The sequence below is a fragment of the Orycteropus afer genome, unplaced genomic scaffold, assembly GCF_000298275.1.
Source record: "Orycteropus afer afer isolate SDZICR_OR568_19922 unplaced genomic scaffold, OryAfe1.0 scaffold00031, whole genome shotgun sequence".
In the NCBI taxonomy this organism is placed as follows: Eukaryota; Metazoa; Chordata; class Mammalia; order Tubulidentata; family Orycteropodidae; genus Orycteropus; species Orycteropus afer.
The window spans coordinates 10,385,196-10,412,320 of NW_006921618.1; the positions used below are offsets into that span (position 1 = coordinate 10,385,196).

The window sequence follows — 27,125 nt, forward strand, 5'->3', positions numbered from 1 at the left end:
CCCCAAAAATTACTGATGTAGAACAAATTCCCTAGGGCTTTGAAATCTTCTCAGCATGGATCTGCAGCAAACCAGGCTTTTCTCTGATGGGTGGTGCTGCAGCTGGGTTCCTTCGAAGGGCTGCTTGGGGATGATAGCTAAAGGGAACTTCTGATCTGATCTGGTCCAAGAGCCCCAGACTCCAGAAGCCTCAGAGGAGGGGGCGGGGAGCCCCAGGAAGTGGGGGCCCAGGATGGAGCTGCAGGTGGGAGACTGGAGAAGAAACTGGAGGTGAGGCCTTCAGAACAGTGGGTTTCGCAGATAAAGATACCATGGCTCACGGCCTGGAAATGACTTGCCCAAGCCCACACCACACTGCAGATGAGAGCCATGTCCTGCCTGGTGAGCCAGGGCCTGGGGTGGGACAGCTCAGTCTGCACCAGGGAGTGGGCAGGGGCCTGCTTGGAAGGCATGCTCCTTGAGAAGGCTTGGCCACAAGAGGTGGGATGTAGGAGGCTGGTCAGAGACCTTTGAAACTGAGGGACCACCTCTAACACTCGGCTCTCACACTGGACCGAGCTGGCCTCTGTAACCTGTGAGCTGTTGATCTGGAAGAAACATCTGTACTCCCATGACCCTCCTGCCTAGAGAAATGTGCTTTCTGGTGTCCTAAAACTTTAGCAGCACATATTGCTTTTCTGCTACATGATAGAGAGAAGGGGTCAGGGGCAGAAAAATTGGCACAGCTCTGTCCCAGCGGATGTGGGGTCCTGAGCCTTGGCCTGGACTGTCCCTTTCCTCATTCCTGCACCCCACAGGTACCTGGTTTCTTCCCCAAGGTGATGGGCTCGCTGGGCTCCGAGGGATCGCTCATGCCATACTGGTTCACTGCTCGCACTCGGAAGACATACGACTTCCCTTTCTCCAGATCCAAAAGGGCGAATTGAGGGGACCTCACAGGGGTCTCTGAGTCGATGGCCTCCCAGGTGCCACTACCTATGACAGACTGTGAAAAAGGAGAGAAGCCCAGTTGATTTTGTGGCTGCCTGAGCTGGGCTCTTTGCAGGGCACTCCCTGCACATGTTCTGTTGTTGTTGTTGTTGTTTGCCGTCGAGTCAGCCCCGACTCATAGTGACCCCTCCTTGGGTTTCCGAGGCAGTATCACTATGGAAGGAGGATTGCCCAACCTTCCTTCCGAGGAGTGGCTGGTGGGTTTGAACCGCCAGCCTTCTGGTGAGCAATCAAGTGCCTTAGGCACTATGCTACCAGAGCTCCTGGTTCTAGTTCTAGTAACTTCTATCTCCAGCCCAGGCTGGCCCTGCACACTTGAACTGTGGATCCACCTGTTCCTCTGCAATTCCACCTGGATGCCTGGTGAGCATCGCACACTCAACACACTCAGACTCAGTTCTGGAACTCTCCCCCACATCTGTGCCACCCATTTTGAGTTAATGGCACCCATCCTTCCAGTTGTTCTGGCCACAACCTGGGAGCCATCCTTGACGTCTCTCTTTCCCTCACATTCCACTCCATCAGCAAATCCAGTTGGTTCTACCTTCAACATTATTTGGAATCCAACATGGCTTACTCTTGCTCTCCCCACCACCATCTCTCACCTGAATTGTTTTAATAGCCTGTTGACTGCTCTCCTTGTTTCTATCTTTAACCCCTTCAGTCTTTTCTCAAAATGGTGGTCAGAGGGATCCTTCTAAAACACAAGGTGGATCATGTCCCTCCTATGCTCAGAACCCTTCCAACCACCTCATCTCTCTGAGTAAAAGCTTCTCCATGACCTGACTCCCTGCTACCTCTGTAACCAAGTCCCACCACCGCCACTGCTCCGTGCCTCCTGGCTGTTCTTTGATTGTGCTGAGTCCATTCCTGCTTCTGTACCTTTGTACGTGCTGGTCCCTCTCTCTGGATTTTAACACCTGTGACATTTCTCACTCCCCTCCTTTTTGCCATGTTTCCCTCCCTCCGGTGAAATCCACTCACACAAGTGGCCCCCACCACTGGGGTTTCTCCAGAAACCTGCCCGGTGGAGAACCTCCTCCTCGTAAACACACCCTGCCCCGTGTCCCATGAATGCTGGCTGGTGAGTGCCAGCCTAGCATCCCTCTCAACATGCAAGTAGGGGTGCTAGAGGGGAGGCACCCAGGAAATGGTGGCCCTCACTATTGTTGTTGTTGCCCTTGCCTCTTAATTTTGTGCATTTCCATGAACAGCCTTAGGAGTGACGTTTTATAACTGGGCTTTCCTGGGCTAGAGGTGACCTCAGCTCTGTGGCAGGGCCTTGCTCAGGCCCTTCCAGGCAGGGGGGTTCTGTTTTTATTTTCTGAAAGCCTCCCTAGGGAACACTGCTTGGGGTCTCTTAGAACACCTGGCACTCCCCTTATCTGGGTCCCCCAGCATGCCTATTTCTCAGGCTAACTTGGGGCTAGGGCCCTTAGGCTCTCCATACCTTCTCCAGGGAATATGTCAGTGGGGCCTTGCCCCGGGGGCTTGGCTCCTCCCAGCCCAGAACCACGTAGGCCTCTCGGATCTCGCTGGCATGGACATTGGTTGGGGCTGAGGGGATGGTCACAGAGTCTGGAATCAGAGGCAGAAAGAGATGGGTGAGTCTCAAAGACCTCTAATCTCAGTTCCTTGTTCCATAGAGGAGCCCCTTGGGGCCCAAAGTAGGGCAGGGACTTGCAAGGCAGGTTAGAGCTGGGGCCAGGTCTCTCTACAGTCTTACCCAGGACTTTCGCCAATGTGCTACCTTCTCCATGGGGGTTGCAGTAACCCCAAGAACCCTGGCCTCCTCCAATTAGACCCCACCCACTCTCACCACCCTACACCCTGCACACAGACAGCTTCTGCCTCTTTGCCAGCTTATGCTGGAGTTTCCAGAACCACAAAGGATGTTGGAGTCTTTAGGCAAAGAAGATTTACACATACCTTCAAAATCATCTTTGCTGATTATGATCTTGTTTCCCAGACCAAAGGAGATCTCTAGGACCAAGAATGGAGCACATTGTGGGAGAAGTGAGTGGGGGAGGCCTGGGCCAGGAGAACTAGTCAAGGCAGGACCCACTCTGCTTGGGTTCTAAACCTCCCACTGGTTCCTGGTGCTGACCTTGTGGCCCCTTGCTATGCCAGAGAGTCAGGTCTCTCTGAGCCTCAGTTTCCCCAGAGAGTCCAAAGTGGAGAGATGCTGCTCTCAGACTCAGAAGGAGTCTCTGTTTTCTTGGGACAAATGGTGACAGAGAAGAGAAGCGAGATGCCTGGGGCCCACATAGGTCACAGTGGGGCTTAGGGGCAAACCCAAGCTGGGTTAAGTCCTAAGGCCTTGAGAGGGCTGTGTCTCTCCTTCTCTCAGGCTAAGGACTCTTAAAGGCAGGGCTGTTTCTCCCCTTCAGATAAAGTGTAACTGAGCAGGTGCTGTGGTCCTCCCCTAGATTAGTGTCTCCTCAGGACAGGGTGCCCTCCATTAGCCTAGGCGCTCCTGAGGGCAGAGCTGTACCCTCCCCCTCAGACTAGGGCTCCTTAGGACAGGACTGTCTTCCCCATCAGACTAGGAGTTTCTGAACACTGGCCTGCATTGCTCCCCTTGGACTGAGGCTTGGTATGGGAACAGTGCTACCTGTCTCCTCTGTGGGGCACCCTGAGCATGCCCTGAGGGAAGTTCTAGAATGTCCCTGCAGGGCCTCTGTACCTACCTGTCTTTCTCTGGGCTTCAACAGACTCGCCCATGACAACCAGCTCTGAGGCCTTGGAGGGGAGGCTGCTTCCTGCTTGGCTGATGGCTCTCACCCGGAAACGATAGCTCTGGCCTTCGATGAGGCCTTGGATTGGGCACCGACAGGTTCCCCCAGGGGCCTTGTGACAGGGCACCCATTCCCCGGACTCACCCTGGCACCTGTGGGAAAGAGCCTACAGCTTTCCACCCCTGCACATGACTTATACCTTCTACTTTGAGACTTGGCAAGGGGCACTCTTTCCTCTCCACCCCAACTCCCGCCCATCCCACTTTCCAGCAGCCTACCTGGTTTGCTGCCATTAAAGTCCTTCTCTCAGATTCAAAAGCCTGGCTGTAACCTCAGGCCCCCAGGAGGCCTTCCTGTCTTCCATGACCATATATGATACTAGGGAGAACAACTACACCTTTCTTTCTGGAGCTTTGTGTGCCTGGAGCTATACCATGCTGGTCAGTCCCAGGAGTCAGGTGTGACCACCTGCACTCTTCAAAGGGGGGATCTGCAGCTCAGAGAAGCCAGAGAAGTGAGGTGATGCCAAAGGTTATGTGGCTTAGGAGTGGTCAGGATCTCATCTGAGGCTTGTCCACTTCTTAAGCCGGTGTACTTTCTGGATTGACCCTCTAAGCCTGAGCTTTTCTATACACTCTCAGGACCGCTGTCTTCAGGCAGTATAGCAGCACATGTGAGCAGCTGGATGGTGTTATGGTCACGTATGGGTCCAAATGCGGGCTCCATTGCTAATAATGATTTTGGGCAAAGTCATCTCTCCACAGATCTCAGTTCTCTCATCTGTCAGCACATGCTGGGGACAGAGGCAGTGAGCCCCAGTGATGGTAGAATTAGGTATTATCTCAAGCTGGAACCTCAGAGCATAGGAAGGAGATGGGATGTTCCGTCCCCTCCCCCTCATCCAGAATTCTCCTCTTTCCAAGTCCCTCCCCATTCTGGGATCACTATCTCTGTCACTATCATCCAGGGAGGAAAAAAGCCACCTAGTTCATGTGGACTCAGGTTGCAAGCACCTATTAATACTCCCCCCTGAGTAAGTTCATACTGTAAAGGGACTCAGAGGCTATGGCGGATGCCAGCAGTGGAATTCCAGGTGGCAGTGTGACAGATCTGGTGGGATGGGCACCCTTCTGCCACCCCCAAATTACACAACATAGTCTATCTCCTGCCCTGTCCTAAGGAGCTGGGGGTTTGCTAAAGCCAGGGATGTTGTTGTTGTTGTTATGTGCCGTTGAGTCATCTCTGACTCATAGTGACCCCTCCTTGGGTTTCTGAGGCGGTATCTCTATGGAAGTAGATTGCCCAACCTTCCTTCTGAGGAGTGGCTGGTGGGTTTGAACTGCCAATTTTCTGGTTAGCAGTCAAGTGCCTTAGGCACTACGCTTAGGCCATCAGGGCCTCCTATTTCCCGTGGCTCCCATGCTTGTCCTCGCAGCTGTGCCTAGGGACTGTGACCCTCAGGAGACCGACTCACTGCTCGATGGAGTAGCCAGTGATGGGATTGCCCCGGGTGTCGCTGGGCGGGGCCCAGGTCAGGATGAGACAATCTCTGTTCACATTCAGGCACCGGACATTCAGGGGGGAGCCTGGGGCCCCTGGCTTCTCGGCTGCAGCATCTGAAACCCAGGGATGGGGGGAGAGGGAGAGGTTCTTCCAGTCAATGTCCACTTGGGAACAAGCCACTTCTCATTCCTGTCCAGGATCATCTCCTCCAAGACCCTCCCAGGGCTCAATTTTGAGCTCTAGGACCAGGGCCTGAGTAACAGCCCTTTGTCCCTACATAGCAATATGGGGTGGGGTGTGTACCATTATAAGGGACCACTCAGCACTGTGCACCTAAAAACGAAAACCAAACCCACTGCCGTGGAGTTGGGTCCGACTTACAGCGAACCCTCCTTGGGTTTCTGAGGCAGTATCACTACAGAAGTAGATTGCCCAACCCTTCTTCCAAGGAGTGGCTGGTGGGTTTGAACTGCCAGCCTTCTGGTTAGCAGTCACATGCCTTAGGCACTACATCACCAGAACTGGCAAATTAATCTCTGGCCCCATAGTAACCCTCCACTTTGTAGATGGGAAATTGAGTCTTATAGAGGCAAAATGACTTGCCCAAAGTCACCCAGCAAAGGAAGTGACAAAGCCAGGATTTGAACCCAGGTCAAGTGCAAAGACCAGGAGGCAGAACTCCACCAGTGATCAGAACCCTATGCTCAGCCCACTCTCAGTTCTGCACTTTTGAAGGGTCATAGGATGCCGCAGAGATTCTTAGAGAGAATCTAATTTAACATCCTCATTTTATAGCAGGGAAAAGGAGACCCAAAGAGGGCAGGGGACTAGCCAAGGTCACATAGCAATCAGTCAAGGGCAGAGCCCTGGTCTCTGGGTTCCCAGCCATACATCCTGTCCCCCCAGTCCTGCTCTCACCTCTCACAAACACATAGGCACTCTGCTCCTGGGTCCCAAAGGGCGAAGGCACCCGGATTGTGTAGAGACCCTCATCCTCCTTGTAAGCGCAGGACACCTTCACCGATGCCTGACGATCTGTGTTGAGGATCTGTCTGCGCTCTGAGGATGTCAGTAGTCTCCCTGCAGAGGGAAGGGTTCTCCGTATGAGTTTGTGTGGATCCTGGCTTTACCTGGGAGCTGGTAGACATTCTGGGGGTCTGGAAGCCTGGCTAGATGGGGGAGGGTGAGGCTGGTGTGGCCATAACTTGAGGCTCCACTAGGTTTGGGGGTTGGGGTGGGGGTAGTGACACCCAAGGCTTTGTTGAGGTGGCAGCTGACTGTTCCTCTGCTGAAGGCAGGGCCCAGTGAGGGGGTGGGGTCTTGGTTAGAGGTGGGGGCCCAATGAAGAAGGTGAGAGTTTAGTGGAGGGTGGGGGCTCAGTGAAGAGTGCGGGCTCAGTGACAGGGTTGGAGGCTTAATGAAGGGGGTGGGGCTCATTGAGGGTGTTGGGGGCTTAATGAAGTAGGTGGAGGCTCAGTGAGGGGAAGAGAGCTCAGTGAAGGTGTGAGGATAAAGACTTTTGCTTTGTTGGGCCTGACTCCATATTCTTAGAAGAAGATTTCAAAGATTTAATATTTTTAGTAAAGATGCCATTTCTTTAAAACATGGCTTCAACTTTGTGTTATAATTAATACAGTTATCAGTTCCTGTTGCACCTTGTGATCTAAGACACCCATCTCTGGCAATAAAGGCCACCTGGACTTTGGTAAATCCCTGAAGGTACCTCTGAAGAATCACCTGACTGCCCAGAACGCACAAGAAACATCCCCTTCTTAATTACCCATTGTCCTAACTAACTTGGAAAGTTGTTAACTGATCCTGCATGTGTGTTGTGTTTCTTTTTCCTTTATTACAAGAACCTCTAATTGTAAGCGCTGAGTAGAGTAGATGACTTTGAAGTCATTAAGCTCTGTCTGTCTCTAGTTGGTGCACCTTCTAATGAAAGTCTTTTTCTCCTTGAACTCTGGTATGGGCTATTGGCTCCGCTGGCCCAGGGTAAGAACCTTGTCAATTTTTCAGGTAACAAAGGGGTGGGGGCTCAATGATGAAGGTGGGGGCTCAGGAAGAAGGTAATGTTCATCAGGACTCAGTAAGGGGAGTGGCAGCTCAGTGGGTGGGGGCTGAAAGCTTAATGAATGGAAGGCTCAGTGATGGGGCCCAAAGCTTAGTGAGGGGGTGTGAGCTTCATAAAGGTAGGTGCTCTGGGGCTCAGGGAGTGGATCCTGCCCTGAGGCCACCTGTTGGGCCACCTTCTCTTTGTCCGTCATAAAGGACCCCTCTCCTGTGAGCGCTCCTACTCTGGAAGATCTACAGATGATTTCAGAAAGTACCTCAGCCTTGTTCCTGCAGCTGCTCCTCGGGGCTCCTATGGCTTCCTCTCTCCCCCTTGCCCCAACAGGCACAGCATCCTCAGGCTCAAAGCTGGGGATGCTGGGGAGGGGGTGGCCTGTACTCCTTGTCCTTTGAGCCTGGTCATGGATGGGGCAAGTGGTCCCACCACCCTCCTCTTCTCTCACTGGACCATCTCTTCCTGCCCCAGCTGACTGCCCCCTGCCCCAGACCTTGTCTGTGACAGCCTTGGAGGTCTCCTAGACCCTGAGACTGTGATTGTTCCCCTACCACCAGTATCCGGACTCTGAAAGACACTATGTGCCTATCACAACCTGCCCTGAGTACCCAGGGTGCTGCCTGGTCTTTGGCCTTTGGCTCTGTGTTCTTGTTGCTTCGAATGCCATTGCTCACTCTGACGGTCATAGTGAAGATCAAACAGACATGCGTGAGCAGAGCCAAGTGATGCTTGACAACGGCACTCTGTGTAAGCAGTAGCTCCACCCCGGCTTCATCTCTCCTCCCTGTGGAGAGCCCCTGGAGGGCTGGACTGTGTCTCCTGCGGGACTCAACCCCCGCCTCCACCCCGGCGCTCCATGGTGTTGGGTGACCATTTCTAGGGTGACTTGATCTGACCCCACCCAGCTGTGCTCTTCCTTTCCTCTGCCTCTTCAGCACCCATAGCTCATTTTGTCTTCATTTGGGGGGCGGAGGTGTATAGCTGGGTCTCTCCCTCCACTGGGGATCCCAGGGATGGGGTCAGAGCCCTCGTTTTCTCTCTGGCTTTCAGCCTCTCTGGCTCTGCACTGGCTGTAGGGGGTGGGGCACCGCTGAAGGCTGGGCCAGCACTGGGGTCCTCACCATCTCGGAACCACTGGATGTTCTGTTGGCCATCTAACACATCATCCGAAAAGACACAGGACAGGGAGAAGGGTTCCTTCTCACGGGCAAAGACCGGCTTCAGCACTGATGTGAACTCCACGTGGAGGCCAAACATTGATCCTGGGGTGGGGACAGGAATTTGGAGAAGGTTTTGGAGGCTGTCAGCCCAGAGTAAACCCTGGGCCTGTGGTGTAGGTGGAATTGAGGATTCTCCTGGGGTATCCAAACTCCTCCGGGCTCACAGTTTCTGAGATGGCCTTAACAAGGAGAAGAAGGACTGGGTCCAGGGGGTGGTGTGGGGAAGGGACTTATCCAGCTGGGAGCTTGGATAAGCCAAGATAGCAAACATCCAAAGACCAGCATGTCCATTGTCTTTTGAGCCATGGATTTTTCTTTTCAACTCAGCTTTGCAGCTGGGGAGCAGCTCTGGGGTGCCTTGGGGTCCCCAGAAGCCAGTTTGCTAGTATTAAGAGCTAATAGGCCAACCTCAAGTAGACATTCTTTAACAGACCAGGAATGGCTGTATCTAAAAAGAGCCTGTGGGAAGGTGTGAACAGGAGTCCCAGATGTTCCCTCCCCCTGGGATTACCCACCTTAAAGTCTCCTTACTTTTATAGAACTCCGAATCGAAGCCAGCATCCTTCCCCAGGTACGCTGAAAACCCAAAGCAAATTGAGTTGGAGAAAGTTCAGACCCCACATTCCTACTAGACTTTGGAGACACAGACTTTGGGTGTGGGTTTGAGTCTTAGTCTGTTGGAGGCTCACCCTTGGCTTTGGCAATGTTTCTTCCACTCTCTGTGCCTCAGTTCCTTCATTGGTAAAATGGGGACAGTGATTCCTACCTGATGGTGCTGGGGTTATCATGAAATGAGTTCACATGAATAAAATTTTTGGCAAGAACCCGACACATAATAGATGCTCCATAAATGATGGTTTCCTTCCTCTGCCCAAACTTGCTGCCAACGTCATACACTATCTACATAGAGGTCAAGCCTGCAGACACTGGGATTTCTGGTGGTGGCAGAGCTCAGTGAACTCCTGGAGGCTTGCAGGCAACATTCAAGGCAATATTGACACAGACCACTGGAAGATAGCAAGAACAGCTATCACTTACAGAGCGCTTACTGTGTGCTTCATATTAACTCATTTAACCCTCGCCACAGCCCTGCCAGTACCACTGCTGTCACCAGCCAACATCCCAGCAGCCTGATTCCATGCCATGACAGTGCCTGCCTGGAAAACTCCTTCATGAGTGAGGCCCAGAGAGGGACAGGGGCTGCCCAAGGTCAAACACAGCATCAGTGGAGGAGTCAGCATTAGAACCCAAGAGGACTCAGGATTAAGACCCAAGGCTCCTGCCTCTTAGCCAAGGGCCTTCCACTGGGACCACTACAGCTACTGTGGACATGACAGTAGGGAAGAGGGTGGCAGTGGTAGTGAGCAGGTGCTCTCAGCAGGAGGCTGACTGGAGTCTAGGGGCCAAGAAGATGCCTGGTGGATCCTAGGGTTGTTAGTGTTGATGGCAGAAGAGACAGGGATCTGGATACAGTGATAGGAAAGATGGGTCAAAATAGGGAAGCAGGGCTGTTGCCTGACCTTAGGCTTGATTCTGGGCTCAGCCAATGGGACAGTTCATATTTCCAATCTGAGAGCCTGTCCTGGCCAGGCTTACTCTCAAGCTATTTGGGGCACAGGGCAGGGGGTGGGGTGGAGAGGACTGTGAAGGACAGTTTAACAAGGTCTAATGAGAGGTAGAGAGGGTGGGGCAGGACTCTGGCCTGTCTGTAGAGCAGGAAAGCTGCCTGGGGAGCCACAGTGGTGTGTGTGTGTGTGTGTGTGTGTGTACGCGCGCATGCGCGCATGTGTGCACACAGGCCATGGAGTTTTTCCTCTCTATGACTGGTGGCAGGGTTTGTCCTCTCCCAGGTCAAGAGCAGCAGGGTACAGTGTTCTCCTGGGCTCAGAAGTGCTGTCTGGGACTTGTGTCCTTCTGGGAAGGCCCTGGTTGTAGAGAGGGGGAGGGGTTCACACATCAGCTTTATCTCTAGCATCTCATTTAATCAACACACCCATCTGAGAGAGGTATAGGATTTGGCTTTCACAGATGAAGAAATGGAGGCTCTGAGAGTGAAATGGCTTACCCAACTCATGCTAGTTAGAACATGGGTCTGTCAGACTCTTGAGCTTCTCCCCTGCTTTGTGCTGTGATTTCAGATGTCTACAAGGTAATAGACCCCAAACCCTAAACAAGGCAGTGAGGATGGGGTGGGGGGGTTGGTAGGACTCAGTCTTTGCTCTTGAAGACCTCTCAGCAGGGCTGACAGGACAAGACCACTGTCCAGAGGACCTGAACTGGATCTGGCACAGCCTCTGCCTGATGGTACGAGGAGGGGACAGGCAGGTAGGTCACCCTAAACAGTGGTGTAGGTTATGCATTGCACAAATGTGCTCAATGAGGGTGCAAGTGTGGGCTGGTACCCAGTCAGTTTTCCACTTGCCATGCCATGCACTCTGGCATGGGGCCTACATAAGTCTGGAGGGAAGAACTCCTTTTTCTGATTCATCCACCCAGTCCGCACAAAGTTGCCATCCATGTTCTTGGTGGCCTTGCAAACAGAGCTGAGTGTAAGTCCCAGCCTTACCCCCTACTAGCTCAGGATGTAATAAGATGATATGTTATCAAGAGAACTCAGAAAATGTCAATTCCCTTTCCTTCTCCTTCTCAGAATGACACCAACCCACAGGGGCAGGTGATTCTGCCTTGCCCATGCCTTCCATCATTAGTCCATCAAGCTGAAGCTACTGGCCATGCTAGTCTGAGAGAGGAGACTCTCACTCACTCCTAAGGCCCCCAGGGAAGTGCGTCTCCATGGCTGCCCTGGTCACCCAACCTCAGGCCAAACACCCCTTGGTGCCAAGGGCTCTTCCTAGAGTTTGATTGCAGACCCATGTCCTCAGCTGCTCATCCTGGATTTGCCATGGCCTGGCTTGGCAGGATCAGGAGGACTTACTGCGGACAAGGACTTTAGCATAGGAGGAGGCCTGGCCATAGGCGTTCTTCACCACCACAGTGTAGGTGGCAGAGTCCTCAACAGTGCATCTGAAAAGGAGACAAAGAAAGAGAAGGTCCCCCTAAGACTGCAGGGCTCCATGGCAAACTCAAGGGGTGGGAAAGGGTGGGCTTAACAGGAAGGCCTAATGGTGCAAGCAGAGACTTTGGGCTCTAGTTCAGATCCCACCTCTGAAAAGCTGTGAAGCTTTGGGCTGGGCACTATACCTCTCTATGTCTTGGCTTCCTCCTCTGAAAAGCTGGGAACATAACACCAGCGTAAAGCACCTTAGTTGAAAGTGCTTTGAAAATATGATGTACCATATTGGGAGTTATGGTGGTATAGTGCCTAAGGCACTTGACTGTTAACCAGAAGTTTGGTGGTTCAAACCAACCAGCCACTCCTCGGAAGGAATGTTGGGCAATCTACTTCTGTAGAAATACTGCCTCAGAAACCCAAGGAGGGGTTGCTATGAGTCATATCTGACTCAATGGCAATGTCTTTTTGTTTTTGGTTTTTTGGTTCCCTCTGGCCACTCTGGGTGGGAGTGGCTCTGGTGTTGTTGGTTTGCTTGTTTTTCTTTTACTGATTTAAAATACAGCCTACATAACATTTGCGTTTTAACCATTTTCAGGTGTACAATCCAGTGGTGTTAATCTCTTTCACAATGCTGAGAACCATGACAACTATTTGTTTCCAAAATGTCTTCATGACCCCAAACAGGGGCTCTGTAGCCGTGAAGCAATAAATCCTCATTCCACCCTTTCCTCCCAGCCCATAATAGCCACGGACCTCTGTTTTATCTCTTGTAAGTAATTCTGACAAATGGGATCATACAACATCTGCCCTTTTGCGTCTGACTTATTCCACGGAGCATAAGGTTTTCAAAGTTCATCCACGTGCCAATGTGTGTCGGAACTTCATTCCCTTTTTGTGGCAGATTAATACCCCGTTGTGCATATAGACCACATTTGTTTATCCATTCATCTATGGACAGACACTTGGATTATTTCCACCTTTGGGCTATAATAATAATAATAGCCATTAATGCTGCTATGAACATTGGTATATCACTTTTGTTTTGAGAGCCAGTTCCCCCTGCCCCTTGAGGCTTTCCTGAGCATAGTCAGTGGGACATCCCTCTATCACAGCCTTGTGCAGTCAGATATTTATGTCAATGTATCCCTGTTTTGCTTTGGGAGGGTAGGAGCAATGTCTTATCCATCTTCGGCCTTTGAAGACCAAGATGGTTGACATGGAGGGTTTGGTGTATTGAAATTATCCCAGGTTGAGAGCGCAGGGCTCAAATCCGGACCCTGCCCCATTCTAGCTCTGTAAATCCCTTAATTATTGGAGCCTTTGTTTCCTCACCTGATGCATTCACCACATTGCACTGCTATTACTGACTCTGGAGGATCAGAGAGGGTAAGAGACTTGCCCAAAGTCACACAACAACTGGAATTCAACTCTGCTTCAAGGTGAAGCAAGGGGCTAATAGCAATGTCCTGGAGGCAGGGTGGTGAGGATTGTTGATGATCTGCATAAGGCACCTAACACAGGGGCTCTGGTAGCATAGTGGCTAAGACACTTGCCTGCTAACCAGACGGCTGGCGGTTCAAACCCACCAGCCACTCCTCGGAAGGAAGGTTGGGCAATCCTACTTCCGTAGTGATACTGCCTCGGAAACCCAAGGAGGGGTCGCTATGAGTCGGGTTTGACTTGACGGCACATAACAACAACAACAGCACAGGGGTTGGGACCTGGTAGGAAGTCAACACATGGCAGCTCCTACTTCAAGAGTGTTGTGTTTTTATGTGCTCATACATCCTTCCTCCACACACCCTGCCCCTGCCTTTAAAACCATGTTTAAGACTCACCAAAACCCAGTGGGCCTCTCTAACAGACTCTTGAAGTCCTTGGGCAATGCAAACAGTTAATGTGCTTAGCTGCTAACCGAAGGTTGGAAGTTTGGGTCCACACAGAGGTACCTCTGAAGAAAGGTCTGGCAATCTATTTCCAAAAAATCAGCCTCAGTGTGGTAGGTAAGTCTGTGTGTCAACTTGGTTGGGCCTAGTTGAATGGCTGGGCAGCTGGATGTAGTTATTCCCCGTGGTGACATTGGTAGTTAATTCCACGGTGGAATCTATTGGAGCAGCTGAGTGGCTGCTTTGGGTGTGTGGTCTGGTTCCCGTATATAAGAAGCAGCTTTGGCAATGGCCTCCAGCTTATGGCATCCTTGGACCCTGCATGTAGCCATGTTTTTGTTCAGCAACTTGCTATGCTCTGCTGACCTTGGGACCTTCAGTGGACTTGAATGAATGACCTGCCGTGTGGTGTGGTAACATCGGGACCGTGCCATTTTATTTGTTGGCCTTGGGCTCGTTAACCTCAGCAGCCAGTAGCTGCCTGAGTGAAGAGATGCCTCTAGCTTCAGTAGGCCGAGAGTAAAAGGCAGATCTGAAGCCCAAGGTTGAGGGGCTTTCACACAGCCCCTAGGGCCCGACACTTTGAACTTGAACTTCTAGCCTCATGAACTGAAAGAGAATAAAGTCCTATTTGTTAAGGCCATCCCATTTGTGGTATATTCCTGTCAGAGTGGCACTAGGGAACCAGAATACACAGAAAACCCTATGGAGCATAGTTCTACCCGGGTGCATAGAGAGTCACCGTGAGAAGGGGTCACGAGGCAGCATTGACCCAATGGCAACTTTTTTATTTTTTAACAACAAACTCCTTCCCTCGGTGAAGTCCTGGGGTGGCACAAACAGCTTGCACTCGATGACTAAATTAAAGGTTGGCGGTTAAACTCACCAGCAGTGCTGTGAACCAAGTCTTGGTAATCCATGTGCTTAAAGATTATAGCCAAAAAACCCTACAGCTGGTTGAGTGGCTGGGCAGCTGGATGTAGTTATTTTCCATGGTGACAATGGTAATTAACTCCATGGTGGAATCTATTGGAGCAGCTGAGTGGCTGCTTTGGGTATGTGGTCTGCTTCCTGTATATAAGAAGCAGCTTTGGGAATGGTCTCCAGCTTATGGCACGCTTGAACTCTGCATGTAGCCATGTCTTTGTTCAGCAGCCTGCTATGCTCTGCCAACCTTGGGACTACAGTTCTACTCTGTAACACATGAGATTGTCATGAATTGGAATCGACTTGAGAACAATGGGTTTGGGTTTTCTTTTCCTCACTGAACCCCCTCTCCCTCCATCTGCTTCCCCTTGTGTGCATGTACACGTGTGTGTGTGTGCATGCACACGCTAGTGTGTTCTCTTCCCCAGCAAGACACTCTCCCTACGTGAGCGCTCAGTCCTCGCTGTTAACCTCTGAGTCTGCTTCACTTATTGTATATTTCAAGGCACCAGAATCACATGGAGAGTGGTGTTGGATGTCCATTCCTGGGCCCACTCCAGACCTACTTAATTTGAGTCTTGGCATAGGGATTCATTTTAGGAATTGGCATTTTAACAAGTGCCCCAGATGATTTTGAAGCTGAGGCAAACTCGGGAAACGCTACCCGAGGAAGGGCTTGGGATCCTGCTGTGGTCCTGGTTGGGCCGGGGAGGGTCTGAGGGTCATGTCTCATTGGGGATCACATCTCACCTCCTAATCTCCAGGGTCAGCAGCCCGTAGTTGTTCTTGATTCGGTACTTTCCAGCAGGAAAGAGGCGGGGATCGATTCGTACCTCGTTTTTGTACCTGTGGAGACAACAGAGTGTACGGCAGGCAGGGTGGTTCTGAGCAGAGAATACAGAAGCTCCTCTCAGACTCCCCTTTGTGCTACTTACTAGCCTATGTGACCCAGAACAGCCCCTTCAGTGCTCTGAACCTCCGCTGTCCTCACCTGTAAAATGGGAGTAGTGCCTAAGGCACTTGACTGCTAACCAGAAGGCTGGCGGTTCAAACTCACCAGCCACTCCTCGGAAGGAAGGTTAGCCAATCTACTTCCATAGTGATATTGCCTCGGAAACCCAAGGAGGGGTCGCTATGAGTCGGGTCTGACTCGACGGCACATAACAACAACAACAACAACAGTCATAGCACTGGCCTCACAGTGCTGCTGTGAAGATTAAATGGGATACCAAACGAAAAAACCAAACTCACTGCCGTCAAGTTGGATCCGACTCATAGCAAACCCTCCTTGGTTTTCTGAGGCTGTATCACTACAGAAGCAGATTACCCAACCTTCCTTCCAAGGAGTGGCTGGTGGATTTGAACCACCAACCTCTGGTTAGCAGTCAAGTGCCTTAGGCACTGTGCCACCAGAGCTCCCATTGGGATAAACAATGTAAAGCCTTTCTCTGGTGCCTTGCACACTGTAGATGTTCAAGTGTTCATTCCCAATTCTAGGGGGCAGAGAAGAGGGGACCTATAATTAGGAGTACCCTCCCCCCAGCAGAGGCACCGCCAGGAGTACTCTAGGGATGATGCCCCAGCTTTCTCCTTCTCCATAGGAGGCTTGCCAGAGAGGTTATCCCCAGTCCCTAACTCCCTTGCCGTCCCCTTCAGGACAGCAGTCTTTCATTTTGTCTCTCATTAGAATGACCTGAGGAGCCTTTAAAAATCTCTGCATTCAGGCTGCATCCCAGATCAATTCAGTCAGAATCTCTGGGGGTGGGACTCAGGTATCAGAATTTTTAAAAACTCCCCAGGTGATTCTCAAGAGTGGTCAAGTGAGTTAAGTCCATCGTACCATGGATATTCCCTTTTGTTTTCTGCAAACTCTGAGGTCTCCTCCCTGATGTGTGGATCGGGCAGTGAGATGGTCTTGCCCCTTCCCACAGCCTGTTAGGCAGAGCCAAGGAGTTAGCAGGCCTGGATTCTTGACATCGCTTACTGTGTGACCTTGGGTAAGTGAGTCCCCCTCTCTGGGCCTCTGTTGTACGTGAGGCCTTGAATGGACGCTTCATGAGATGAATGCTTCTTTCTCTGCCCAGTGGTATGGTTGAGGTTGAAGAGGCGGCCTTGGTCAAGAGAGGGCACCCGGGCCTCAGTGCGCTGCCTTCCTTAGACTTGCCTTGCGCCCCCTTGTCTCCATGGCAACCAAACAGAGCCACACCAAGGCCCACCACACATCTCCCAAGCTGTGCCCTCTTTGAAAAGGAGACCAACTAAATCTCCCACGGGGAGGGTGGTGCCTAATCTAGATATCTAATCACTCCAGTTCTCTTAGCCCTGGGTGCTGAGGTCAGACCCCCACCCCCACCTGTCAGGAACATTCCAGACACCTCAGCCTGACCAGGCTCAGCACAGGAAAAGCAGCAGCTGCAACTCTGGCACAGCCTAGGCAGCTGGAGTCCCCAATGCTATCCTGTCCTGTCTCTGGGCCTCAGTGTCCCAACTGTTCAATCAGGACCTTGAAGGCACCCACTGCATGGACAATCCTAAATAAAAACCAAAAACCAAACCAAGTCAATTGTGCCTCATAGTGACTCCTATTGGGTTTCCATGGTGGTAAATCTTTACAGAAGCAGATCGCCCCATCTTCCTTCTGTGGAGTGGCCAGTGGGTTCGAACCACCAACCTTCTGGTTAGCAGTCAAATGCCTTAGGCACTGTGCCACCAGAGCTCCTTTATGATAATAATAAAATAAGATAATGTAAACAGAGACAGCCCAGGTGAGGAGCCCAGCTCAGTGACGGCTCTAAGGGCCCTCATAAGTGTGTGCCATTTTTATTATTTTTCTAAATCTTTTTTTCTCTCACATGTATTGGTGTTAGAGTTTACTTTTTAAAGTTGTATGGCCTCTGAGATTGATCTAAGTGGCATCAGACCAGGACCCATTTCTGTGGTGCGAACATGGCTGGACTAACGAAAACCAGTTGCTGTAGAGTCAGTTCTGACTTATGGAGACCCCATATGTGTCTGAATAGAACTGTGCTTTCAGTATCTGGGTTCAGAGATCACCAGGCCTCTATTCCAAGGTGCCTCTGGGTAGACTTGAACCTCCAATCTTTCAGTTTGTAGCAAGCACGTTAAATGTTCGCAACAGCCAAGAACTCTGTGGCCAGAGTTACTGTGCTTAATTTGCCCTGTCATTGGCCAGAGACCTGGAAGCCTGGGGCACCAGGTTTCTAATATGTCATTCCTCAGCAGTATCCCCTGAGTCCACCCGGAGCCCCGGACATGTCATGGAAGCCTCACCTCATCTCCTGCCCCCGGAGGTAAGGACTGTGGGCCCTGGAGTCCTCCACTGCTCTTCCGTCTCCAGGATTCCCTGGCTTGGTATTCAAGACCTCTCCATCTGGCACCAGTCCGTCCTTCCAGCAAATTCCCCTTCTTTGCTCCTGCCTTTCTTTCCTCATACCCTGGCCCAGGGTTTGGGGTTGCCTGAACACCACAACCTGAGACTTCCTGCCTTTCCTCACACCAGCCCCTAAGTGGAGAGGCCCCTCCCCATCTGGGAATAGCTTCCATGTCCTTCAAGTACACCTTCTGCATGAAGCCTTCCCACCAAAAGAATAAGACCCTCTTCGGCCCTCGGACGCCAAGTTGCCTCCTTTCTCAGGAACGTGGATTTAAGTTTATTCCGTTCAGCGTGACACACCATCTGGATGTCTGCTAAGTGCTCCTATGTGTGCCTCAGCCTCTCTCACCAGAGTCTAAGTGACTCGAGGGAAGGCTGTGTGTTTGAGCCCTCTCAGTGCCCATGCATTCAGGAAGTGCTCAATAATTGCTGAATGAGTGGACTCTCCCGGTCAGGCCGGTGAGCCCAGGTCTGCCTCCAGACCCAGGGCTGAATTTTCTACCAGGGCCTGGATGGAACCTCCAGAGGCCAGTCCAGGGATGATGTGTGGCTCCAACTGAGGTGATTGATGGTGACAAACCAGATCCCAAAGCCAAGAACTCCAGGGGCCACCTGAGTCCCTCTGACAGGAGGTGGGCCTAGCCTTGGCTCCTGCCACTTGTGAGGAGTATTTAGCTCTCTGTTGTGGCAACCTTGTTGGCAGGGGTGAAAACAAGAGCCCCTCCCAGAGGCTTTCACAGAACGCTTTAGACTTGGATCTCAGTGTCAGGGAAGGACAGGGCGTGGCTGCCAGGCTGGGACAGCTGAGCACTGACCCTCACTTAGCCTAGGCCAGGAGTCAAAAACAATCCTCCTACTGAGCACCAGAGTGCAGGCAAGGAGAGAGCCCCAGCATCAGCACGGAACTTGGCACACTTCAGTGAATGAACACCAGCTGGCAATGACCAGTTCAAACATTAACTACCTCAGAATGCTGCCTTCCTTGATTGCTCCCAGCCTAAGTGCTTTCTATTTCTCTGACTTCAATGGGTTTGTGTGCTTTAAGAAAAACACAACGGTAAGGATTACTTTCCTACTCTAAGTCAGTGGGAAGTGTTGGAGTCAGGAGATCAGGGTTTGGATCCTGACTCACATTGGGTGTGTGACCTTCGACAAATCAGACTACCTCTCTGAGCCTTGATATCCTCCTCTACAAAACTGGCCTCGAGGCTCAAATGAAAGCATGGTGGAAAAGCATTGGGTTAGTTGTTAAAGTTGTTCAAGTATGATAGTGCTTTTCCTTTATGTTCTGGGTTAGCATGTGTTTGTCTTCTCTCTCCTACCAGACCATAGTCTGTTCATCCCTCAAGACCTGGCCTGTACATCACTTCCTCTGAAAAGTCTTTCCAGATCTTTCAGCCTGAGGCAGCCACTTCCTCCCCTTCACTCTTGTCCCTTTATCTGCAGCATCACCCATGAGTGTAATTTTCTCAGTATCGATGTTTTTCCTCTGCACTGAGAGTTCCTTGAGGGTGTGATTGTGTCTGAGTCATTTCTGTACAGCATTGCCCATTCCTGAGACAGACTATATGCTTGGTAAGTACTTATTGAAAACCCTTCCTAATCTGCCAGGGAGCCCCGGTGGTACAAAAGTTAAGTGCTCAGCTACTAATTGAAAGGTTGGTGGTTCAAACCCACTAGTGGCTCAACAGGAGAAAAGACCTGGCAATTTGTTCTTGTAAAGATGACAGCCTGGGAAACCCTATAGGCCATACTACTCTGTCCTATAGGGTCACTATGAGTCAGAATTGACTCGATGGCATGCAATAGTAACCTCACCTGCCAAAGTGCCTGGCAATAGACCTTAGACTTGGGGGGATCAGTTACAGTTGCTTCCTTCTGTGGTCTCCACCACGCCATTTCAGGACACTTTTGCTGCCTTCCTCTTTCCTTCACTAGAAGGGCCTGATCTCTGTGGTTCTGCTTAGGTTACACCCCCAAGAATGGCGTCTCTTGCTTTCCCAGCCCTTTTCAAGTTCTACAGGCATCCATGTGGTTGTGGCCCTAAGTTCTCACCACACGCAAGCTGGACAGGAGGTTCAACCCACTTTACAGAGTGGGAAACTGAGGGAGGTCCAGAGAGATTAAGAGACATGGCTGAGCTCATACACTAGGTTAATAGAGAGAGCTAGGTATGGAACAAGGATCCCTCCCTTCGTACTGTAGGACCTTCCTGGCCTCCTCTCCTGCTTCCCCACCCCCTGCCCTGCCTCCCATCATCCTCCAACCCTGGAGACATCCAGCTCTGAGCAGCTGCTTTCTATTGCCAGAATTGTATTTTTATAAGTGTTGGCTCCCCAGTGGCCCAGTCTTGCAGCCCCGGGCAGCTGGGAGGCGGCTAAGAATAACCCCGCCTGAGCTTCCCCAGCAGCTGTGGCTCTATTTGGGGAGTGGGCTCAGCTGGTGGAGGGGTAGGCTGTGAGGGTCTGCAACTTTTCTAAGCCCTCAAGAACTGCTAGGGAAGGAAGGAGGCTCCCAGAAGGAAGGTATTGGACTGTAAGGAGCCCCCACTAACATGACCCTGGGTGGACCCTAGAGCGTGGAGGTGGGGCCAGGACCCTCGCTCTCCTGCACTATCACTTACCAGGTGATGTGGGGTGGAGGGGAGGCCTTCACGGTACAGGTTAACAGGACCGTGGTGTGTTCCCAGACGGCATGGGAGCGCAGAGGGATCCAGAACCAGGGCCCCCGGCCAGAACACAGCTCCCTCAGCTCCTTGGCCTCCCGGACCTTCTCCTCTGTCTGGAGACATGAGGTGGTCTATGACTCCTATGAGCCAGTGGACCTCCTCTCCCCAGTCTTTGCTGCTACCTGTCCCCCATGAAGCCCAGAGTCTGAATCAACCTTCACCACCAGCTGAGAGGCAGTGTGGCACAGTGAGCAGGACATGGGCTTTGGAACTAACTGGCCTGATGTCAAGGCCTAACTCTGCCACTTGCTGGCTGTGGAACCAGAGCAGGTTGCCTAATATCTCTGTGCCTCAGTTTGCTTATCTGTAAAATAGGGATGATAATTATACCCCTGTACTCTCTTATGGAGTCGTAACTCCCTCCCACACACACAAAAAAAAGCCAAACTCAATGTTATCGAGTCAGTTCTGACTCATAGCAACCCCCATTGGGTTTCCAAGGTAGTAAATCTTTATGGAAGTAGATAGTCCAATCTTCCTTCCTCAGAGCAGCTCGTGGGTTTGAACTGCCAACCTTCTGGTTAGTAGTCAAATGCCTTAGGCACGGCATCACCAGAGCACCTATGGAGTTGTAGTGAGGATTAAATAAGTTAATATGTAAAAAACATTAAAAACATTCCTCATACTAAAAAAGCCCCATGTAAGTTTTAGCTATTGCCCTCCTGTCGTGGTGATGGGGTGTGGAGAGTGGCTTCAGATCCCTGACATCGTGACCCTGGGTGGAACAGCATTTCCTGAGGGGCTTTTTTGTGTCTTAGGCATTGGGACAGTCACTCCACATACCCAACCTCATTGGATTCTCACTTCAACACAGAATTGGTACAACCACACCTATTTTACATGTAAGAAAATTGAGGCTTGGGGAGGCTAAGTCGCCTGCCCTGGGTCACAGAACTAGAGGTAATGGCAGCAGCATCCAAACTCCTGGACATTCAGCTGCCTCTTAAGAAGGGGGTAAGGAAGAGGTGGGAGCATGGCGCGAGCATGGGGGCTTTAGTCTATCCCATTACCCGCCGCCTCAGAGCCTTCCGGTCACGTCTCTGGCGCAGCAGCCTGCGGGTGTGTAGGAAGGCTATCTCCGTCTTCTCCCAGCCGTTGTCAAAGCCTACCCTCTTCTGCCCACGCTCCTCTCGCTCCACGGTGGAGGACTGGCGCCTCAGCTGGGCCTCCCTGTGGGTGACAGATGCCTTCAGGGCCTGGGCAGGACCCAGAGGGCCCAGGAGGGCACCCTGCTAGCTCCCTCCCCATGCCCAGTGTTGCCAGCTTCTTAAGGACAAGAGCAACTTTGAATCCACTCGTGTCCCCAAACCACCTAGAAGGAGCCTGGTATACAGTAGGTGCTTGATAGCTGATAGAGTTTGCAAAGGTCTTTCACAGGTCTTTATTGTCTTGTTTTCCTTACAACCAAGTGGACAGGCACTACTGACCTCATTTTACAGGGCAGAGGCTCTGTGACTTGCTTCAAGCTCAACAAGACCAAGACAGCTCAGGGCACTGTCCAAAGCCAGCTGCTCTGATCTTCAGAGGTTGTGGAGCTGGACTCGGGGGTAGATTACTTGCCCTTCTCCCCCTCCTCTCTAGCCCCCTCCCCCTCTGTGTTGTCCCTTGGTGAGTATGTCTCAGAAGTACAGACAGAATGCACCATGGAAGTGAGAATGGCCAGATTCCTCTTGTACTTTGGTCGTGTTATGAGAAGGGATTAGTGGCTGGAGAAAGACATTATGCTTAGTAAAGTAGAGGGACAGTGAGAAAGGGGAAGACCCTCAACAAGACAGATTGACACCATGGCTGCACCAGGCTCAAGCACAGCAACAATTGTGAGGCTGGTGAGGGACCAGGTAGTGTTTCGTTTTGTTGCTATGAGTTGGAACCGACTCAATGGCACGGAGCAAGACCACCACCAGCAGCAGTTTCCTTTCGGCATAGTTCCTCACCACTGCCTGTGGGCCCACCCAGAGGGTGGTACCCAGACGGCTTTACTCTCAGCCCTGGGCTTGAATCCTGCTAGCCTGCTTTTCTGGACGTATGACTTTGGACAGGTGATCTAAGCTCAGTGTGGGAGCCCAGCAGGAAGGCAGGGAGCTGGATAGAATGGCCCATTTCTCAGTCCAGGGCTTTCTGGAAAGGTCATCTGACTTACCAAGACATCTCTGAGGAGGCCGTCAGAGCCAGGGCTGCTGCGAGGGCGTAGTCTGCAGCACTGAACTGGTATTCTTCTTCACTGCTCCCGGGAAGAGAGTAAATGGCTCCTTCAGGACTGGCTGGGGATCGGGTGGGGCTCCTCAGGTTGGGGCTGCATCTACATACTTCAGCCTCAGGCACTGGCAGACAAGCCCGTGTTGCCCCCCTCCCACTGCTGTCTCCAGAGGACAGAGCTGCACCTTCCCCTTCATACTGGGGTTTCTAGAGGACAGGGTGGATGTGTGTCTCAGATTAGGGACCCCAGGGGCAAGGCAGGGGGATCCCCACCCCCACACTCCCACCTGCTGCGGAAGGTCCTCCTCTGCATCGAGGAGCCCATGTGCAGGCTCCGCTGCCGCTCCTCCTTCTGCTCCTCCTCATGACGGTGCTCCAGCCTGTGGACCTGCATGGTCTGAGAGGGCTGAGGCTCCCCCAGACTTCCAGGATTGTGGGGCAGGGTCATGGCTACGAGGGCGACAACCTGCCAGGGCCAAGGTGTGTGGTTATTCTACCAGGCATCTGCCCATCTCTTCCCCACGTGGTCTGTCCAACATCCCTGGGAGACTTGCAGGGTAGGGGTTCTCTTTTCAGTGAGCAGACAGGGAAACCGAGGTCTGAGAGGAAGAAGGCTTCCCAAGGTGATAGAAGGGGGACTTGGGGGTCTGAGCTGAGCCTATCTACCACCTCACACACACCCAGTTGAGTGGCAGAGCCTGCACTTGGGCTTGGTCCTGGCTTCCAGCTGCAGCCCTGCCCTCACCTCACTGTGTGACCCTGTGATGTTTAAGGACTGTCTATGATTCCAGAGGGGCTGGTGTCCTCACCCTTCCCAAGTATGCCACGCTCAGTCCTACCTCTGAGCCTTTGCCCTCTCTGGTTTCCTCCTCTGAGAAACCTTTCCCCTCCTCTGGGCCCCTTTCCTTCTGTTCATGCTTCAAAGCCCAACCTGAGAACGTTTAAGGTAGTGGAATGGTTAAGCTTGGGGGACCTGCTGAGTGTGATCCCAGCTCCTCTGTGTATGAACGTGTGAACATGAACAAGATTCTCTGAGTTGGTTTCCTCATCTGTAAACTGGATCTACCAACCTCCCGGGGTAAACGTTAGAGGAGTGCTTGATGCATGGTATTACATGCTAGGCATCAGCATTATTTGTTTTAAGAAGTCTTGCTGAAAAACTACAGGTCACCTAGGTTTCTGAGGCAGTATCACTACAGAAGTAGATTGCCTGACCTTCCTTCCAAGGAGTGGGTGGTGGGTTTGAACCACCAGCCTTCTGGTTAGCAGTCAAATGCCTTAGGCACTACACCACCAGTTGTGTTGTTGTTGTTATATGCCGTCGAGTCAGACCCAACTCATAGCGACCGCTCCTTGGGTTTCTGAGGCAGTATCACTACGGAAGTAGATTGCCCAACCTTCCTTCCGAGGAGTAGCTGGTGGGTTTGAACCGCCAGCCTTCTGGTTAGCAGTCAAGTGCCTTAGGCACTATGCTACCAGACCTCTCACACCAGAGCTCCCTTTTTTTTTTTGTTTAATTTCTTGTACTTTCAATCTGTCCTCTATAGTTTAGCTCTGATTCAGAAATGTCCCCCTTTGCTATTTAATTATTTCATCTCTGTGCATCTTGACTCCTTAACAAGATTGTAAGGCTTATCGTAAGTGAACTAAAAGAACCAATGGTGAATACTTACTGTGTGCCAGGCTCTGTGTTAGGGCTTTCAAATACATTCTCCCCAATCCCCATGTTAAAACCCAAGGAATGACAGCACAGTTATTATCCCATTTTACAGATGGAGAGGTAGATCCCAGGATGGGGAGCCATTTGCCCAAGGTTGACCAGCTAGTTGGTGGTAGAGCCAAACCTGGTACCCAGATTTGCCTGAGCACTGAGCCTTTTGACCTCTGAAATACACATCTACTTGGGGCCAGGCCTCAGCTGAGGTAGGGACACAGAGGTGAGCCAGTGGCCTTTCTTCTCCAAAGGGGATCACGCCTTCCTCTTTTGTTTTCCTGAGGCTCTCTGGTCCAGGCCCCCAGAAGGCACCCTGTAGGTTTGGATCACACTGGTGTGGAGGAGCTTTAGGAATCAGGGAGCAGTCCGTGGATGGAAAGAGGCCAGTGAGAGAGTGGGAAGCAGCGTGCTAGCAGGCTTTAGGATTCTGTGTCAAGTTCTTTGCCAGATAGAGGCCTCAGCGTCACTGCCAGTTCTCTGAGGGCCCCTCTGATGCTTGATGGAAATGCTTTTCTGCCTCCTCCAGATGGGAATTCTGGTTGGCAGGCCTCTGACTGGGAAGACATTTGCTGGGCCTGGAACTGACACAGACCCTAGGTACCTAGAAGGGACAGACAAGGAGGCTACTTCTGCCTGCCTCTAGGAGGTTCAGCTCTGTCCTGGCCCCACCTCTCCCGAGAGGTCTCTGGAATGGGATGGCAATGTGGGAGTGTGAGTGTGTGTGTGTGTGTGTGTGCATGTGTGACCATTTCTCAGTCCATGACCTGAGGGTGGGCCTGCTAGCCTCGTCAGAGCTGCCCTAGACCAATAGGGACCTATTGTGAGGTGTTCAGGGGGCTAAGTCTTCCCTGGTCAAAGTCATTGGGCATTTACTCCTTTCATTTCCTAAGAGAGAATGGATGAATGTACAAGGTTAGCCAGACCAAGGACTGCCCCCAAAGCTATCTTGGCCACTGCTGACAATCTCAGCTGACCACGACAGGACAGCTTCTCCAGAAGGAAGAGGGTCTCCTGGCCCCCAAGTTACGATGACTCTGCTCACGGCTGCTCTCCCCACCTTGCAGCCTGAGAGAAGTGCTGCTAGAACCAGGCTGGGTGGAGGCAGGCTCTACGCAGCTCTCCTGGGACATGGTGGCCCTGGCCCCAGCAGCTGCTGGCTCACCCCTCCCCCCAAGGTACACCGGGTCCTTGACCTCCAAGGCCTTAGCAGCCAGACCCCCGGCATTAGTGGGTGAGCTATTGGTTCTTTTTAAAGCATGATTAATGGTCAGGATTAAGCAGGGATGGGTTTGCAGCCTCCTTGCCCTCTCCCCCAGGACTAAGGTGCTCTCTTCCCAGAATGTTAAGTGAGCCTCCTGGGAGTGGGGGTAGCAGTGCAGGGTAAGGGTGGGGAGTGTGAATGTGGGGTATAGAGGTATAGAGATGAGGGTATAGGAGGGTGAGGGTGAAGGGTAGAGGGGTGGGGATCAGTGAGCTGTGTGCCTGGAGAGGAAATTACCCCTTTTCTGGGAATTCAAAGCTCTTGGCCAGAGGTCCTACTGACTCCCCTCCACTTTCCTCCCGAGCCTCCATCTGCTGTCCCATCCTGGCCCTCCACAGGTACTCCCAAGTGAGAAAGGGTAAGGAGGCCACTCCCTTTCCTCAGAAGGGAGCAAGAAGGGCAGAGAGACTGTATGAGCCACAAAGAATTGGTGGCAGAGGGGCAGTGGGCAGTGGGCAGGAGTCTGTACACGCAGGGACCCCTTCTTAGCCAAGGCGTCTCTAGCTTCCAAGAAACCAAGCGGAGGCATCTCCTTTCCCCTCCCTAGGCCTGTGTTCCTGTCAGTGAGCCCAGGCACGGGACGAGCTCCCTTCTGGCTCCATGATTCAGGCTCTGAGGTACTTGCTCTCTGTTTCCGCTTGCCAGTCGGCCAGGCCAGCCCAGGCGGGGCTCAGCCAGCACTGCTTTAAGTTTGCTGGGCCTGCCAGCTCACCCCCACCCACCACAGGAAAGACCCCCTTTCCCAGGGCATCCCCAGATGTCTTGTTTGGCAGCTTTTGCATCCCAGAGGACTCAGTTTGGAAGACCCAGAGCCACACAGCATAGTGGGATGGGACAAGAACTCCTAGGATCCCCTACCATTGCCACTTGGGTTGCTGCCTAAGCAAATGTCTGCTTTCTCTTTCCAAATCTCTCAGGTCCCTTTCCCAACACACACACAAACACACATACACAAACACACACACACATCACTTCCCAATGGAAAGCTGAGGGTCCCACTTTCTGAGGGGGTCCCTCCCCACCCCTGATTGTTGGAGGTGACTCACAGAAGCAGCCGTGCCCACTAAGGAGTGTCTGGGGAGAAGATTCCAGAGGATGAAGGGGTTCTTGGTTTTTTCTTGCCCTCAGCTCAGCAGGGACTGGGACAAGAATGTGATCCTGGAGCCGGCACGGGTCTTAAATATAGCAGCGTGAGACAGTGCGGTGACAATGGATGAGAACTATGATGGGGGGAGGGGGAGGGACTGACCCCTCCTTCCAGCATTGCTCAGGCAGCAGCAACAGGTGGAGCTGTCCCCCACTCTGCCCCCAGCCTCCCTGTAAGCTTCTCCTTTCAGCTGGAGCCCTAGCACAGGTCTACCACCAGCCCCCATTAAAATGAAAAGAATGCAACATCTCCAATCTGTTTGTATAGATGGCAGATTAAAAACAAACCAAAAACCTGAACATGTTGCTGTTGAGTCGATTGTGACTCATGGTGACTCCAC

At 52.0% G+C, this 27,125-nt stretch overlaps 1 protein-coding gene across 1 annotated transcript in view; it reads right to left on the reverse strand.

Moving 5' to 3' along the window:
- Positions 1-23,111, reverse strand: part of MYOM3 (myomesin 3) — a 57,419-nt gene extending 34,308 nt beyond the window's left edge. Inside the window, exons 1-14 of the mRNA XM_007935874.1 lie at positions 22,951-23,111; positions 22,608-22,688; positions 21,478-21,637; positions 20,363-20,520; positions 15,096-15,191; positions 11,455-11,543; positions 9,051-9,095; positions 8,421-8,561; positions 6,150-6,311; positions 5,203-5,344; positions 3,681-3,880; positions 2,920-2,973; positions 2,441-2,568; positions 802-985 (exon numbers count right to left, since the gene is read on the reverse strand). Of these exons, the coding sequence (XP_007934065.1) occupies positions 802-985; positions 2,441-2,568; positions 2,920-2,973; positions 3,681-3,880; positions 5,203-5,344; positions 6,150-6,311; positions 8,421-8,561; positions 9,051-9,095; positions 11,455-11,543; positions 15,096-15,191; positions 20,363-20,520; positions 21,478-21,637; positions 22,608-22,688; positions 22,951-23,111 (1,801 nt within the window). The remainder of the gene's footprint in view (positions 1-801; positions 986-2,440; positions 2,569-2,919; positions 2,974-3,680; positions 3,881-5,202; positions 5,345-6,149; positions 6,312-8,420; positions 8,562-9,050; positions 9,096-11,454; positions 11,544-15,095; positions 15,192-20,362; positions 20,521-21,477; positions 21,638-22,607; positions 22,689-22,950) is intronic.
- Between the last annotated feature and the right edge of the window lie 4,014 nt (positions 23,112-27,125).